The sequence below is a fragment of the Fukomys damarensis genome, unplaced genomic scaffold, assembly GCF_012274545.1.
Source record: "Fukomys damarensis isolate Sample0158 unplaced genomic scaffold, DMR_v1.0_HiC HiC_scaffold_19, whole genome shotgun sequence".
Taxonomy (NCBI): Eukaryota; Metazoa; Chordata; class Mammalia; order Rodentia; family Bathyergidae; genus Fukomys; species Fukomys damarensis.
In genome coordinates this window covers 55,638,002-55,655,404 of record NW_022900931.1, presented here as the reverse complement: position 1 = coordinate 55,655,404, position 17,403 = coordinate 55,638,002, and the positions used below count along the sequence as shown (strand labels likewise).

Genomic DNA, 17,403 nt, shown 5'->3' with positions numbered 1-17,403 from the left:
TATATTTTTTTTTTTTTGCATCTGTACTAAATATGTACAGACATTTTTCTTGTCATTGTTACCTAAGCAGTGCGCTATAACTACTTACATAGCATTTACATTGTATTATAAGTAATCCAGAAATGATTTAAGGTATATTAGAGGATATATTTAAGTTATATGCAAATATTATGCCATTTTATATAAGGGACTTGAGCATCCTCAGAGTTTAGTGTCCTCATATGGTCATGGAACCAATCACATGGATAGCAAGGACATCTGAACTCATCTTATTCTTCTGCAGTTGTGCTAGCTCTTTGAGAAGGAAACGAAAGAATACCAAACACTGAACAGGCCATCAATTTTCACCTGTTACCCTCAGCTGTGGAGTGATTAGTGTGAAATCAGACTCCTTTCATTGCATTATTTTTGTGTACAACTTGAATTTTGTAACAGTCATCACTTCATAGTTCAACTTTGTTGTCCTACTTCTGTAAAGTTATGATTTATTTCATTCATTTGTAGCCCACCTATGTGTATGACAGCACTGCAGAAGTTAATGTTCCAGAATTACTTATTGTCCTATAGCCTTCCTGACTTTTTATTCTTTTTCCCCCCTTACAGGAAATGATTTAGAGGCCTTATGAATACATCCGTGCATTCTTGCTTCAGACTTTGCAATTGAAGGCCAACCCAGTCTGGAAGCATCTCTTATTAATGTTACAAGGAAACCGCTACCTCAGCAAACGAAAGGAAGACTTATAATAACGAATGCCATTTTTAAAGAAAACTTGTTTTCAGAAAACATTACAGGAAATTTGGAAATTTTTAGCCTTGAGGAGAATCTTTATAGGCAGTTATTTGACAGGCAGGCTCTGTCAAAGTTCTGCAGAGATTTGATCTCCCTTCTTAAGGACTTTATGCGGAATAACCCTGTATTGCTTTTTAAATTGCTGTTGATCAGCTTGTGGGTTTTTGGGTTCTAACTTTTTTGCTGTATTAAAGATACATTATATTACATTTTTAAAAGTTATTTTTCTGCCATTGTAAATACTTGTATCAAAATATTCTTGCAGAGCAATTATAAGTAAACATTTTTCTCAACAAGCGTATCTTTTTATTAAGAGAGTGGAATGCTAAACAGTTCTTATACAGCATTTTGGACACACTTTCATTTTTTGTCAGAGGTCCTGTCTACACTGAAAATATTAATTATATAACCCTATTGTTGCCCTCACCTCAATGTTTGATCACATGGTCGTCTGCCTCATGGAAATGCCTTTTTTAAAACTTAGATTTGCAGAACTCCACTATTTTTATACCTAGCTAGAGTTTTGGAAAAAAAGAATCAGAACTCTGACCTTTTCACAGTCCCTGGGACAGATCCCCCGCATGTATTGCTGTAGTGCCCAGGACAGTAAAATGGACTACAAGCGGCGCTTCCTGCTTGGCGGGTCCAAGCAGAAGGTGCAGCAGCACCAGCAGTACCCAATGCCTGAGCTGGGCCGAGCACTGAGTGCTCCCCTGGCATCTACGGCCACCTCTGCCCCGCTGGGCAGTCTGACTGCTGCAGGCAGCTGCCACCATACCATGCCCCACTCTACTCCCATTGCTGACATCCAGCAAGGCATCTCTAAGTACCTGGACGCCCTCAACGTCTTCTGCCGTGCCAGTACTCTGCTCACAGATCTTTTCAGCACCGTGTTCAGGAATTCTCACTATTCGAAGGCGGCTGTGCAGCTCAAAGATGTGCAAGAGCATGTCATGGAAACAGCCAGTCGGCTGACCTCAGCCATAAAGCCGGAGATTGCCAAGATGCTGATGGAACTTAGTGCTGGGGCAGCAAACTTTATAGATCAGAAGGAATTCAGTCTCCAGGACATTGAGGTAGAGTACCTTCTATGTCATACTTAGGTAGGAAAATGTGCTCTGGAGGTGAGCGAAGATACTGTTGTAGTTTTTTTCACATCAGTATTTCTCTCTCTCTGTCTCTCTCGCTCTTTTCTTTCTTTCCTCCCTCCCTTCCTTCCTTCCCTCCTTCTACCAGGGATTGAACTCAGGACCTTGCACGGCAGGTGGTGCAACAACTGAGCTAAATATCCGACCCACCTTTATCCTCTTTACATTGATACTTTCCTTGTAAGAAATTTATGTTTAAAGTGAGCATAGTGGTACATACTTGTAATTCTAGCACCTGGGGAGTTGAGGCAGGAGTTTGAGGCCAGCCTGAACTACATACATACAGTTTGACCCAGTCTCAAAAAAAAGAAAAGAAAGAGAAATTTGTGCTTGCCAAGTTCTAAATTGTTTTCATTTCAAATTAAGGAAGTTAGAGCCAGGAATGGTGTGGCGCATGCCTGTAATCCCAGCACTTGGAGGCTGAGGCAGGAGGCTGAGGTAGGAATATCGCTATGAGTTCAAGACCAGCCTGGGCTACATAGTGAGCTCCAGGTCAGTCTCAACTACATAGTGAGACCCTGTCTCAAAAAACCAAAACCCAAAAAAAAAACAAATTAAGGAAGTTAAAAGATTGTTGAACTGGAGTGGTAAAGTAGATCAATATAGACCATGTGTTTAGTATGCACAAGGCCTTGGGTTCAAACCCCAGCAGAAAGAAATGAAAAAAAAAAAGATTAAACAATTGGTTTGTATTTTTTCCCTTAAAATCTTCATATTGGAAACTAATTTCCAAATAACGAACTGTTAAAAGTACTTAGAATTTTAAATGTGATTATGAGTTTTGTGAATTTTCATTATACTCTATAGAAAATTGGTTTTTAAAAAGTTCCACACACTGGGTATGGTGGCACACATCTGTAATCCCAGTGCTCAGGATGTTGAGGCAGGAGTATTGTTATGAGTTTGAGGCCAATCTGAGCCGCATAGTGAGTTCAAGGCCAACCTGAACTAGTACGTAGTGAGACCTTGTCTCATAAAAACAGAACAAGGTGCCAGGGATTTACCTCAGTGTTGCCAGCGCTTGCCTTGTAAGCTCAAGGTTCTGAGGTTCGGTCCCTGGTACCTGCCCCCCCAAATAAATGAATGAAAGAATTAATGAATGAATGAATCACAAGTTCTACATGTGCTTATAGGATAAATTAGTTCTCCAATTCTAAATTCACAACTGTTTATACTCAGATGAATTTGGTTTTTTTTGTTGTTGTTGTTTTGATGAATTTGATTCATACTACATTTCTTGGGGATCTTTGATAGTTCAATGAATCCTCTCCCTCTTTCAGGCCTCTAGATTAGAATGTAAGATTCGAATGTAAGTTCATTAAGAGTATCATTCTTTTTTCTTTACTTCATTTACAAATTGACTTCCTAAACTGATTTATTACATTAGCTTAACTGATATATTTTTAAAATTATTTTTACCAGCTCTGAGGGTTAATCTGAGATTGGCTTCTCCATGTGTGTGCTTGTGCATAGACTTTAAGCTCCTGTACTCTGGTTTCTCTCCAGATCATATAAATCTTTCGCCTTTTACTTTAAGCTCCTAGATGTGAGGTGCTGGACAGGAGAATGTTCCTTTCCCTATTCTGAGGCTGAAGTCACAGTCTTTGAGGCAAATCTGGTAACTGAGATAGCTGCATAAGTTAGTACTGCTTTGAGGGCCTTATTGTTTTTGTTTTGTTGTTATCATCGTTCTTTGTGGTGCTGGGATTGAATCCAGGGCATACAGCCAAATGCTATGCTGCTGAGCTATACCCCAGCCTTGGTATAATAATAATATAATTGTTTAAAAGTGATTTTGAAGACATTTCCAAGGGGAATTTAGGTTTTTGTTTACTTGTTTTTGCTGTGCTCGGGGATCAAAGCCAGAGCCTTCACACTGAACCATATCTCCAGCCCTTTCTTTTTTTGTTTGTTTTAATTCAAAGTCTCATTGAGTCACCAACTTGCCCAGGTGAGATTTAAAATTATCATCTTCCTCCTTCGGTCTCCCAGAGTCCTGGTTGGGTTGTTTTGTTTTGTTTTGTTTTTTAGGCAGGATCTTGCTAGCTTCAAGCTCATTGCAATCTTTCTGTCTCAACCTCTCAAGTGCTAGGATTACAGGTGCACCACCACACCTGGCTAGAAAAAATGTTTAAAGCCGGGCCTGGTGGCGCATGCCTGTAATCCCAGCACTCGGGAAGCTGAGGCAGGAGGATCGCTGCAAGTTCAAGTCCAGCCTGGGCTACATAGTGAGTTCCAGGTCAGTCTCAACTCCATAGTGAGACCCTGTCTCAAAAAAAAAAAAAAATGTTGAAGAGATCCAAGGTCATTGGTATAAATCAGGGGTCATAACATTTTTTTCTATAAAAGTCACATAGGAAATTTTAGACTTTATGGGCTTATGTGGTCTTTGTCATATATTCTTCCTTGTTTTTTTCCAGCTCTTTAAAAATGTAAAATCCAGTTTTATCATATGGAGTGGTCTATTCCACAGAATGGATTTGGTCAGTGGCTGAATCTTGCTGCATGTGCTAATATAAATGTATAATAATCTGCTTAGGTCATTCTACTTTGGGTCTCTGTAATGAAGTATATTTATAATTTCTCTCACTGAGCTACATTTCCTGGCCAAATTGTGATTATTTCTCTAACCACATCTTCTATCCAGAGAAATTATCATTTTCAGGTTTTTGGGGGTTTTTTGTTGTTGTTGTTTTGTTGTGGTTTTTTGGTACTGGGGGTCGAACTTGGGATCTTGTGCTTTTGAGGCAGGTGGTGGCACCACTGAGCTAAATCCCTGGCCCCATTTTTAGGTTTTTTAAATGGTTTAATCATAATTTTATTTCTAAAAATTTTTTAATAGCAAAACATTTATTGGTATATTTTAGGGACACATAATGATAACACTCATCATAGAGAATTCGTACCTGTACATGGTTTATTTCTAAAATTATAGACATAAATCATGCCTATGATTCAAAAAGAAATTCAAACAATGATAAGTGTTTGTTTGAGACAGGGTCTCACTGTGTAGCCCAGGCTGGCCTTGAACTCACAGTGATCCTTCTGCCTCAGCCTCCAGAGTGCTGGGATTATGCGGCATCATACTCAGCAAACAGTGAAATTTAAAACTTAAGTTTTTCTCTTCCATCCTTTTCTTTCCCCCACTGGTTGATATTCTGTTACTCTCTGTATGTGAACAAATACATAGTTGTGTATACCAAGTGCATGACTTTGACTTTTGTTTTCTATAGAGATCCATGTTGTTCACCACTGTACCTAGTTTTATCAGAGATGTGGCAAGAGAGCAGTGAGGGAGAACTCTGCCTTCTTTTGTAAAGTGTGGAACAGTATTATAGCTGTCATTATGACATAGCATATTCAGCTTTATGTAGGATTTCAGGCAAGAGTTGTGTTGAAAAAGAAGGTCAGAGCTTTTTGTGTTAACCAAAGTACTACTGAGCTCTTCGAGTCCTGCCTCCACAGATACAGCTGGACATGCATTGCTCTTTGCAGCCCTAGAGAGCAAATGCCCATATTCTCCAGGTCAGGATGATTAGAAAAGATGAATCAACCAAAAGGCATAGAGCCTTAGTGAGCCACTGGGTATGGTAGCATCCATTTTGAATTCCTAGATGATTTTATGGGTGTTTTTTTTTTTTTTTTTTGGGGGGGGGGTACCAGGGATCGAACTTGGGCCCTTGTGCTCATGAGGCAGGTGGCAGCGTAGCATCCATTTTGTCCCTTCTTTTTTTCCTGTTACCAGCAGGGACCTCTTGAACTGAGAAGGGGAAATGCTTCTTATTGTGGTAGTTTGGGATTTTGACTTGGCTTTCCCAGGTTGAAATATAGATTATGACAGTTGGAATGTTACCATGGTTTTTGTATATAATTGACTAAACAGGCTTTCCAAGTCTAGTCTGGAAACTGTTATTGAGAGCTTTTAGAATCATGGGTCTATTCTAAGTTTCAAATATTTGCCTTATATAAGTCAGTTCTAAAATATGACTGCAAGTATAGGATCACAGACTTAACATTTTGATTTTTCCCTTGAGCAGTTATTTGTTGTTTTTGGAATTTGTGTACTGTCAGGGGATTTAGCTATAGGCCAGTAAGGGTCTCTCTTCTCAGAGTGTTCATCAACTCGGATGAAATAGCGAGGCTTTGGAATTTTTCTGTGTTTTGTTTTGTTTTAGAGTTTTATAAGCAAACCCTGGAGAAGCTCTTTAATATTCATATCTGTGGAAAGAGCCTGATATTCCTGGACTTGACTGCCTAGACAAGATTTTGTTTGCATGTGCTTTGTCCCCAGCAAAGTTCCTGCTAAAATTTGATTTCCAGTGTGAGGTAGTAGGACCTTTAAGAGGTAATGAGGCAATGAGGTCAGTAAGAGGATTAATGTATTTCTTGTGTGAGTTCTTCACTAGTGGGATTAATTATTTCAAGAGTGGGTTGTTATAAAGTGGGAACGCTCCTCATCTTCTGTCTCTTTTGTACCTACCTGCTTGTTTTTTTGTTTTGTTTGTTTTTTCTTTTTGGTTTTTTGAGACAGGGTCTCACTATGTAGTTGAGTCTGACTTGGAACTCACTATGTAGCCCAGGCTGGTCTCTAACTCACAGGGATCCTCCTGCCTCAGCCTCCTGAGTGCTGGGATTACAGGCATGCACCACCACACCCAGTTCTGTTTTTGTTTTTTTAAATACATGAGTCTGTTGCATCATGTAGAAAATAAAACAAGTCCTGACTCTTAAATATCCATGTATTTACCTTTATCAGAGTTAATTCTTTAGACTGCTGTGAATTCCTGCCTAATGTCCTTCTATTTCGAAGGACTGGACCCCCTTTTATGTAGAGTTAGTCTAGTAGCAGAGAAGTAAGTTTGTCAACACTTGTATTTGGGAATGCCTGAATTTCTCCCTCATATTTGAAAGACAGTTTGCTGAATATAGAATTCTTAATTGGGTGGAGTTATTTTTTTGTCTTGCTTTTTCATTCAACACTGCACATATCAACCTATTTCCTTCTGACACCCAAGGTTTTTGATGAGAAATCTGATCATTATTATTTGGGAGAAAGTTTAATAATAGGTATCTTCCTATTAATATGCCCTATTGCATTTTTATAAATAGAATGTTACATAATTATAATATCAGTGAAGTTGTAGCATCACTTTGAGATCAGTAAGAATTTAAAGAAAGATGCCAGGGATTTAGCTTAGTGGTGCCACTGTCTGCCTCACTATAATAGCAAGGTCCTGAGTTCCATTCCCAATACCAAAAAAAAAAAAGAAGAAGAATTTAAAGGGGAATTGGATATGTTGAGTGTAGTCTTCATGGGGTGTGTTGTTGTTGTTGTTATTGTTGTTGTTACTGGGGATTGAACTCAGGACCTTGAATTTGTGAGGCAGGCACAGTGCCACTGAGCTAAATCCCTGGCTCCATTATGAGATTTTTTTAAAAAACAAAAGGTAACATGCTGGGCGTGGTGGCGCACGCCTTTAATCCCAGCACTGGGGAGGCTAAAACAGGAGGATTGCTGTGAGTTGGAGACCAGCCTGGGCTACATAGTGACTTCCAGGTCAGTCTCAATTACATAGTGAGACCCTGTCTCAAAAAAAAAACAAACAAAACAAAACAACAACAAATAAAACAAAAGGTAATACATATTTTCAGGTTGGAAACAAAAAGGACTTTGAAGCATCCTATGAGTTTTTCTTCTAAAACACCAAGTATCAATCTCCATAACTGAAATTAGCTAGAACCTTTCTACCCTTTTTTAAATTAAAAGGTCCTTGAGGCCAAAAAGTGAGGTGACCTTTGTGGGTTGTGGCCAGCTACAACCGGACCATTTCACACTCTGATCTCTTACATGGAGCTTTGTGTGAGATCATTTCAAAGGTTAGCTATATTAGGTAATGGCTAGGGTAGGTTTTTTGTCCTCTTGAGACCTCTTACTGTGACCTCTGAAGCTTATACATAGTGTATTTGATAATTGGTGACTGGGAGATTGTGGAGTTTTGCTGCATCACAGTGCCCACTTTGGGTAGTGAGCATAGTCATAACATTATTGTTGGGCTTCACTCTCCCATTGGGAGAACCTCGTGGATAACTACAGAATCCTTAAGACTGTTGGCCTAGCATCTGAACACTGGAACTCAAACAGCTGTTGAGATGCTACTGAAGAAGAAACATGAGCTTGCCCTCAGTGTGACTGAGGTGAATATTTTGAAAGATCTGGGTCATCCCAGTGTTGTCCTGATACTAGGTCATCGAAACTCAGGATGAAGTTTGCCTCATCCTAGAGTATGAAGGTGGGGGAGACTTGAGGCAGCACATCTGCCAGAGGAGGAGACCCAAATGATTTTCCAGCAGATTTGTGTGCACCATACACTGCTGCCATGGCCAGGGCATTGTTAACAGGGATCTGAAACCTGAGAACATCTTGCTGAACACCAAAGTCAGTGTTAAAATTACCGATTTCAGTTTGGAGGCCAGGTTCATTCCCAGACAAAGTGACCATGGTTGGCCACACACTATGGTACAGTACCCTTGAAATGTTTTTGCCTCAAACTTCTCAGGGAGCAGCGATTTTCAGAGCCTGGGGATCATGCTAGAAGAGTTGGTTTTGGGGTACCTGCCATTCTGTAGGAATGATGGGTATCTGAAGTAAGTAGCAGATTACTAAAGTGCAGTTAACTCCTGTCCCACTTTCCTCTCCCTGGACCTGCAAAACCCCATCCATAGGCTTCTCACCCTCAACCCCAGAATGTGGCCAATATTGCATCAGATCTTACAGCACCTGTGGCTCTTCCAGGGTGAACCTTCTCCTAGTCCTCCTCCTGAACTGCTCCCCAATTGCAGAAAGGCTGAAATACATGCCCTCAGTGGGGTGTGACCCTTTGGAGATAAGTGGATCCCCAAGACAATGTCTTCAGTGACCCAGTGGCCACATACTTGATGCTAGAATGCCAGGCATGGCAGGGCATAGACTTCCCAGTAAGGTCTGCAAATCCAAGGGTGGTAACATCTCCACCTCCACTTATCATGCCTCTGAGGTATAGCCCCAGGGCAGCAGGGTGGTAGAGATTCCCTGTATCCTATCACCTCCTACGGACCCACTCCCTGCAAAATCTCCATAGTAGCCCTGAGGAATCCCACTTCAGCTCCTGGACAACCTCATCTTCTGGCAGCCCTGAGAGGCAGGGCTGGAAGTGGGGTAAAGAGCAGTATTACACCCTGCCTTGAGACTCTATGCTGCTGCTATATGCCAGCCCAAAAGAAACACCAAGGGCAGCATAGAAACCAAGTGGCTCCCATGTAAGTACAAGACAGTAAGGACACAGAAAAAACTCAGGAAGCCAAGCCAGTGATGGTGGCACATGCCTGTAATTCCAGCACTCGGAAGGCTGAGGCATGAGGATCACTGAGTTCAAAGGCCAGTCTGGGCTACGTAGCAAGACCCTGTCTCAAAAAAACAAACTGGGGGACTGGGGATTTAGCTCAGTGGTTCCGCCACCTGTTTAGCAAGTACAAGAGCCTAAGTTTGATCTTTGGTACCAAACAAGCAAACAAATAAAACTCAAGAAGCCAGTGAAGTCCAGCAGTGCATCTGCAGTTTTCCTATATCTTGATAAAATAATTCTCTCTCCCTCCCCCATACTGGGAATTGAACTCAGGACCTTGCACTTGCCAGGCAGGTGCAGCACCACTGAGCTACATCCCTGCCCCATGATAAGTCGTAACTTGCCTGAGTACCATAGTCACTGTTCCCTCAGGTGCTGCAAGCCTGCCTTTATTCTATCCAGAAGTCCCCAACAGCGTAAGGGAACTGGATCAAGACTGTGTTGGGAGCCAGAGAAGTAGTGTGCATGTGGTCCCTAGAGTGGCTTAGGGATCATTGGACTGTGCTGCTGAGTTCCCTGACTGTATCATACAAGGAGTTTGGTCTTTCCCCAGAGACATTTTCTCTTTTTGAGCAGTGGCAAAGGACTGTCCCTCTAAGAGGTCTGACACAGGTATTAGCCCTTAAGCAGGTCTCAGTTTTCAAGGAGTGCTGAGCAGTGAACTACATGAGATATGTCCAAGATGAGCATTATGGTGTGAAGCTGCTCCTGACTCTGGCCTGACTCCGAGGCCTGTAGATGCTCGTCACAGTCAGGGTTGGGGGTGCTCCCAGCCAGAACTCTGTCCTCTGACATCACCCACTTCAGCTCCCAGCTACCACAGGCCTGCAGTCCAGGGCCCGTGCCGCCTATCTGCTTGATCTTCCACTTGGTACCCTGCTATTGGCTTTCCATCCTTTAGAACTGTTAGTCAGAATAGACAACTTTCCTTTATAAATTATCCATATCTGCATATTCTATTATAGCACCAGAAAACAAGCTAAGACATCTCTATTCAGGAACTCAGCTCAGAACTGTGTGTGAAGAAAGTCCTAAATTTAAGAGTATTCATATGCTGGGCTATTTTGAACCTAGGACAAAGTATGGTTCCTCCTGCCAACCCTTAATGACCAGTGCATTTTTCTAATGCTTCCTAGGTGATTTTGGCTTTTAAAGCCACATTTGGAATTTCCTCTTGATTGACAGTGCCTATGTCCAGGAGCTGCAGTTACTGTATGCTACACCACTCTGCTTTGGAACAGACAAGTGTATGCCTTGTCCAGTCTGTACTCATTCATAACTTCACTCTTTGGGAGGTTCACAATAGCATGGCACAGTCATGTCATAGAAATGAGTTGTGACCATGGTGTCTTACTAATGACTAGTGCCTGTGACACTGGGACATCAGCCCAAGGATTGAGATATGAGGCATGGAATCAGAAGATCTGGGTTTAGAAGATACTCTGAAGCCAGGTGTGGTGGTGCACACCTGTAATCCCAGAAGTCAGGAGGCTGAGGCAGGAGGATCACTGCGAGTTTGAGGCCAGCCTGGACTACATAGTGAATTCAAGGCCAGTCTTTGGTTAGAGTGAGGCCGTCTCAAAAAAAGAAAGAAAAAAAAATGATTTTGTTTTTTAGTAGCCTACATGGCCTTGAACAAATCTTTTAACATCTCTGAGCCTGTTTGCCCATCTGTAACATGGAATTACCACCTGCCTTCCAGAGTTCTTGTGGAGATCAGAAGTGATTATTGTGTATGAAGCACTATGACCCAGCTAATTGTCACCATCAGCATCATTATTGTTTCAAACACAGCTTAGAAGTCAAGTAGCCCTTCTGTGAAGTGTAGAGGACTAATACGTGCAAAAGCAACATTGGAGTGTACAGCAGGTTATTCCAACTGGAACACTTTTAGGTAAAAAGAGTTGTTACTCGCCAGGCATAGTGGCGCATACCTGTAATCCCAGCACTTGGGAGGCTGAGGCAGGAGGATCATTGCAAGTTTGAGACCAGCCTTGAGTTCCAGGTCAGTCTCAACTACATAGTGAGACCCTGTCTCAAAAAATGAAAAAAAAAAAAAAAAGAAAATTATAGTTTATATTGAAAATGAACTTAAATTTTGCCTAAAATGAAAAATATTATCTCATCAAGTGTTTTAGTGAAATAGTTTTGTATGAGTTTCAAATGGTCGGTTCAGCCATTATTCTGCCACTAAGCTGCACCCTAACACTGTACACACTCTCAGCTAGGCTTGACATTAATTTTTTGCTGCCATGCCATGAATCTGCTGTTACCTAAACTGTTTTCATATTAGTCATTAGATGTTATAATTAAGCATTTGGCATTTGGGTAACTCTGAATTTGCATTGTGAACAACAAACAAGATGCTGTGCCTGCCTAGTCCATTCTATGTGGATAAAAGCACCAGTACCAGAGGGCATCTGTCGCTGTGGAGGGGCTTGGCCCTTTGACCTTGATCTACCAACACATGCATGTGCAACTAATTATTTTAAAAATCGCTAATTAAAAACGAAATTATGCTAATTTCCTGCTTTTCTAATATGCTGTGTTTTTGTGTATCCAAATAACTCTAAGGGGTGAAGGAATTGTCTGTTATTAGAAGAATCTCAGTGTTCTGTGTGTAAAGGTTAACACAGAAAAATAATTTTAGCACTGTGATGAATTTGATGACTAGAGTAGTAGCCAAAAGTGGAGGATAACTGGCCAGGCGTGGTGGCACACACCTGTAATCCCAGCACTTGGGAGGCTGAGGCAGGAGGATCGCTGTGAGTTCAAGACCAGCCTGGGCTACATAGTGAGTTCCAGGTCAGTCTCAATGACATAGTGAGACCCTGTCAAAAAACAAAACAAAAAAACAAGTGGAGGATAAAACCATCTGGTAAAAGGTTGCTGGGGCATCATTTTGCCCTCCCCACACAAGGCTCATTGATTAATCTGTCACCAAAATTGAGACAGATGACTATGTGTCCTGATGTGATACAGTAAGAACCACACAGCATACCAATAATATAATTTTGTATTTCTTCCTCTTCCTCTCCTAAAAAGGAGGAAGGACTGAAATAACCTAATCAGTCTTCTAGAGTGAATTTCCAATGCACAGAAAATATGAAGTATCAATTAAAAGTAAAATCAGAATTTCTTGTCAGAAAAATGTAAAGAAAGAAATAGATGTAGTGGAATAAGTTACACAATACAGAAAACGATCCAGCAAATTCAGATCATGGCATATTCTATTGATTTTTTTTTCCAACAAGTCAGTTGCCTGAAAAGTAATTACGTATAAGGTACTGTTCTAAATTAAAAGAGACTGAAGAGCCCAACATGATGGCACATGTCTATAATCCCAGCATTTGGGAGACTGAGGCAGGAGGATTACTGTAAATTCAGGGTCAGCCTGCACTACAAAGCAAGACCATCTCAAAAAAAAATTCAACGATGTAACAATCAAATAAGCTCAGTGCAATGACAAATTCCTGCCTGTAGTCTCAACACTCTGGGAGGCTGAGGATCGCCAGGTCAAGCCCAGTTTGGACAATTTAATGACCTAGTGAGATCCTGCCTCAAAATTTAAAATTTTTTTTTTTTTTTGTACCAAGGATCAAACTCAGGACCTTGTGCTTGTGAGGCAGGAGGTGGAACCATTGAGCTAAATCTCTGGCCCAAAATTTTAAAAATTTAAAAAGATCTTGGGGTGTAGTTCAGTGCAAAGGCCCTGGGTTCAATTCCTAGTGCTAGACTGCAAAAATAAAATAAATACCTTTTTGAAGTTGAGATTCAAACTAAAGGTAAAAAGACAAAGGATTGGGGAAAAGGAGTATAGATGAGAGAAGCATGGCATAGTATTGACATGGGAGTTTTTTGATGTGTGTATGGGGGTTGCTATGTTTTGCTTCTGTGTACATTTAAACATTTGTCAAGTTTAAATAAGAGAAAAAATAACATACATGGTAGAAATGATGAATCAGAGTACCATTTCTTGGAGTAGTTTATATGTGTGAAAGAGGTCTTCTGCCAGATGGAAATATTACTGAGTAGTAAGAAAACTCAAGGTGTAGAAATGAAGAGAAAAGTAGATGCTTTTTAGAAAAATGAAGAGAATAAAAATGAATCAAGGCTGCTAGGGTGGTGGCATATGTCTGTAATTCCAGCACTCAGGAGGCTGAGGCAGGATGATCACTGCAAGTTTGAGGCCAGCCTGAACTACATGGTGAGATCCTATCTCAAAAGAAAGAATAAAGGGCCAGAGTTTTAGCTCAGTGATACCATGCCTGCCTTGCCTGCCTCGCAAACACAAGGTCCTGAGTTCAGTACTTGAGACCAAAAAAGAAAAAAAAAAAAGAAAGAATCAAGAAATGTGGAGAACAGAGTAAAGACCCTCTAGAGGCAGGACCCAGGAAAGAATGATGTGTTCTTGCTTTTGGTTACTGGTGAATGAGTGAGTAGCAAAGTTGCTTTCTTTTAGGAGAATATAATATAAAATTGCAGAATTAGCCAGATGCAGTGGCATACTTCTGTAATCCCAGCTATTCGGAGGCTGAGGCACTAGGATTGCAAGTTTGAGGCCAGCTTGTGCAATTTATGAAGACCCTTTCTCAGAATGAAATTTTAAGAGGCTGGGTATGTACCTGGGGATCTCTGCGTTTAATCTCCAGTGCTGGGGGGAAAAAAACCTTTTAATTAATAACAGATTCTAAAAAGCCTTAAATAAATGGGAAGGAAAAATTAGACTTGGTGAGCAAATGAAAACGAAACAAGTAGAAGAGTTTATAGATTATAAATTTAGGTGGAACTATCTTGTTTGTGTATGTGTATGCTACTAGGGGGTTGAATTCAGGTTTTCACACTAAATTATATCCCAAGCCTTTTTTATTTTGAGACAGGGCCTCAATTTTAGGCCCTTAAATTACCCACACTGGACCTAAACTTGCAACCTTCCTGTGTAAGCCTTCCCAGTGTTAGCATTACACAGGTGTAATGACCTGCTAGACAAGCACTCTGCTACTGAGCTGTATCTTGAATTAATTGTTATGGTTGCTGGTTAGCTGTGAGATTTTGTAGGATTGAATAATGGCTTCTTCCCTAGCTGCCTCCCTCTTTTACAAATCTGAACTCTGATCACCCATAAAACAACATTTCCCTAAAATTCTGGCAGGGACTTTAAATGTAGCTCAGTGGCACAGCGCTTATCTAGCATGCCCAAGGCCTTGCTTCAGTCCTCAGCAACCACACACACAAAAAAAGTTCTGGTTCCACCCCACACGGGTTAAATGTCCTATGTGCCCAGCTCCTCTCAACTTCCTCAGGCCAGTGCTGTCTGTGTGCTGTCTGCTTGTTGGTAGAGTTTATCCCTCCATGGACAGGGCTTTCTGTTCCTAAAGCTAATGGTAAAATGTCCAGAGCCAGGAGAGCAGAAATATCCAAATGTGAAGTCAGCCCTCAGAGCCCTTGCTCATTCTAAACCCTCTTCTGAGTAGACTTGGGCCACCTGGCCTGCTTTGCTCTTTACCTGGCTGTACCTTCCTCAGTAAAATACAGATGAGCTGGCTCCCTGTGCAAAGTTGAATGAGGACAATCAAAACTGCTCCAGGCCTGGCAGATGAGACAGATAAATAAATAGAAAGTGGCACCAGGTATGACAAATGCTGTGATGCAGATGAAAAATAGCCTCAAGCTTGAGGTGGTTTTGTGCAGCTTTTCAGCTGCTTCTCCTCTGACCTGACTCATTGTGATCCTGCCAACCCTCATAAGAGGACCTCTTACCTAATGCAGGAAAAACTGGTGGCAGGGCCAGGGCCAAGAGACTTGGAGCCTCAGTAAGAGAGAGGAGATGCTGATACCTCCCAGTGCCCAATCTTTATCTGATTTTGTGATTTGGACATATGTTATTGATGTATTTTTAGGGATGAGGATTACACTTCTCTGTCTCCTGTATAGCTGGCAGTGGTCAATTGATTTTAAGATTTAGTCCATGAAAATGTTATTTATAGGATTGGACGAGACCAAGTCTCCTTAAAGGGAAAGGAGCGCTCCCTTCCTTTCCCCAAGTTTGTACTACCCAGAAAGCAGGCAGAATGGCTGAAGATCACTCAGCCATTTAGAATTGTGAAATAATTTAAGAATAGAAACCTTGCCTGAGAACACAGCAGAAAGATAGAAATTGTGCTTCTTATGATACCCTAGAATCTCCATTCCAGCTTGGACTTTGTCTCTGGACTTGTTTTACCTTAGGAAAAAATAAGCCCTGTATTGTTTTGGGCTTTGTGTTTTATGTATAGATGAGCCTAACCCTCATTGAATGGTAGGAAGAAGACCAGTTAGATTTAGGCCATTACAGTAGCGAACCAAGAGATGATATTAACTTGGAATGGAATGGTTGCAGAGGAGACAATTTAAAGCAGTTATACTTTTTTTTTATTGTGGTGAAATATATATAACATAAAAATTGCCGTTTTAAATGTAAGTGTATGGTTCAGTAATGTTACGAACGCACACAGCAGGCAGGTGGTGCATACCTGTCAATCCTAGCTACTCAGGAGGCTGAGACAAGAAAATCACAAGTTCAAGGCCAGCCTGGGCAGCTTGGCAAGACCTTGCCTCAGAATCAGAAAACAAAAAGGATTGGGCTGGGATTTAGCTCAGTGGCTCTGCTGTTTGCCTTGCAAGCACAAAGACATGAGTTCAATCCTCGGTACAAAAAAAAAAAAAAAAGGACTAAGGATACAGCTCAGCCTGGGTTCAATCCACTGTAGTAGTGGGAGGGAAAAAAATTCACCATGGCTGTGCAACCTGTGGCCACCATCCATCTCTAGGACTTTTTTTAATCTTGCCAAACTAAAACGCTGCATGTATTAAATAGTACCTGTTGGTTCCCTTTTGTCCCCAGCCCTTGGCAACCACCATTCTATTTCTGTTGTTATGAACTTGACTGCTCTAAGAAACCTCTATAAGTAGAACCATAGAATATTTATCCTTTTTATGACTGGCTTATTTCACTTAGCATAATGCCTTAAAGGCTCATCCATAGTACAGTTATATAATGATGTCCTTCTTTTGGAAGCTGGTGAATATTTCAGCAGTTATACTTTTATTGTTGTGCTATGGTTTGAGGTGGGGGTCAAAGCTGGCTCCAGGGTTTCTGCCCTGGCACTAGGTCACACACACACACACACACACACACACACACACACACACACAGCAGTGCTTTCTGCTGGAGTGAGGAGTGGTGGGGCTAGGCATGAAGGTCCGGGATATCTGTTAGACACTCAAGAGGTAATTTCAATTAAATAGTTGGATATATACATTTCTTCCCTTCTTTGCACAGTATTGGAGTTTGAACCCAGGACTTTCACACTGAACTACATCCTCAGCCCTTCCTTTATTTTTTACTTTGAGACAGTCTCATCAAGTTGCTCGGTCTGGGTTTGAATGTGAGATCTTCCTGCCTTAGCCTCCCAGAGTGCTGGGAGTATAGGCGTGCACTATTGCCTGACTGCCTGCCTGTCAGTTTGTCTGTCTCTTTTTTGTTTGTTTGTTTGTTTGTTTATTTTCAAAACAGGGTCTTACTAAATGGCCCAGGCTGGCCTCAAATTCCCAATCTTTCTACCTCCACCTCTTGCTTGCTGAAATTACAGATGTGCACCACCATGCCCAATTCATTTCCTTTTTTTACATGTTTGTTTTTATACGGCTAGAGATAGAACCCGGGTCCTCATACATACCAGCCAAGCACTCTACCACTGAGCTACATTCCCAGCCCATAGAGACACAAATTCAGAGTTGAAAGCTATGGTCCAAAACTTGGGGGTTGTCAGTTAGTAGATGGCATTTAAAGGTAGAAAACTGGATGAGGTCATCAAGACAGAAGATAACTAGGAAACAGCCAAGGAGTCTGAAACAGGAACAGCTAGAAACTAGAAAGAAGGGGAAGCAAGTGTTGTATGCTAGACACCAAGCAAAGGGAGTTTTAAGGTGAAGGACAAGGCCTCCTTTCTCAGATGCTACCAGTAGGAGGTGAGGCCTCCTGCCTGCCTCTTCCCGGAACTTGTCATAGGTATCACCAGTTAGAACGCCATGGGGCTGAAAC

General features: G+C 41.3%; 1 protein-coding gene across 4 annotated transcripts in view; it reads left to right on the top strand.

Moving 5' to 3' along the window:
* Garre1 (granule associated Rac and RHOG effector 1) overlaps nt 1-17,403 on the top strand; it is a 92,805-nt gene that overhangs the window by 33,769 nt on the left and 41,633 nt on the right. For all 4 annotated transcript variants that reach the window (XM_010631813.3, XM_010631812.3, XM_033765739.1 and 1 more), the window contains one exon: nt 604-1,866. In XM_010631813.3, coding sequence (XP_010630115.1) covers nt 1,372-1,866 — 495 coding nt within the window. In that variant the 5' untranslated portion in view covers nt 604-1,371. The remainder of the gene's footprint in view (nt 1-603; nt 1,867-17,403) is intronic.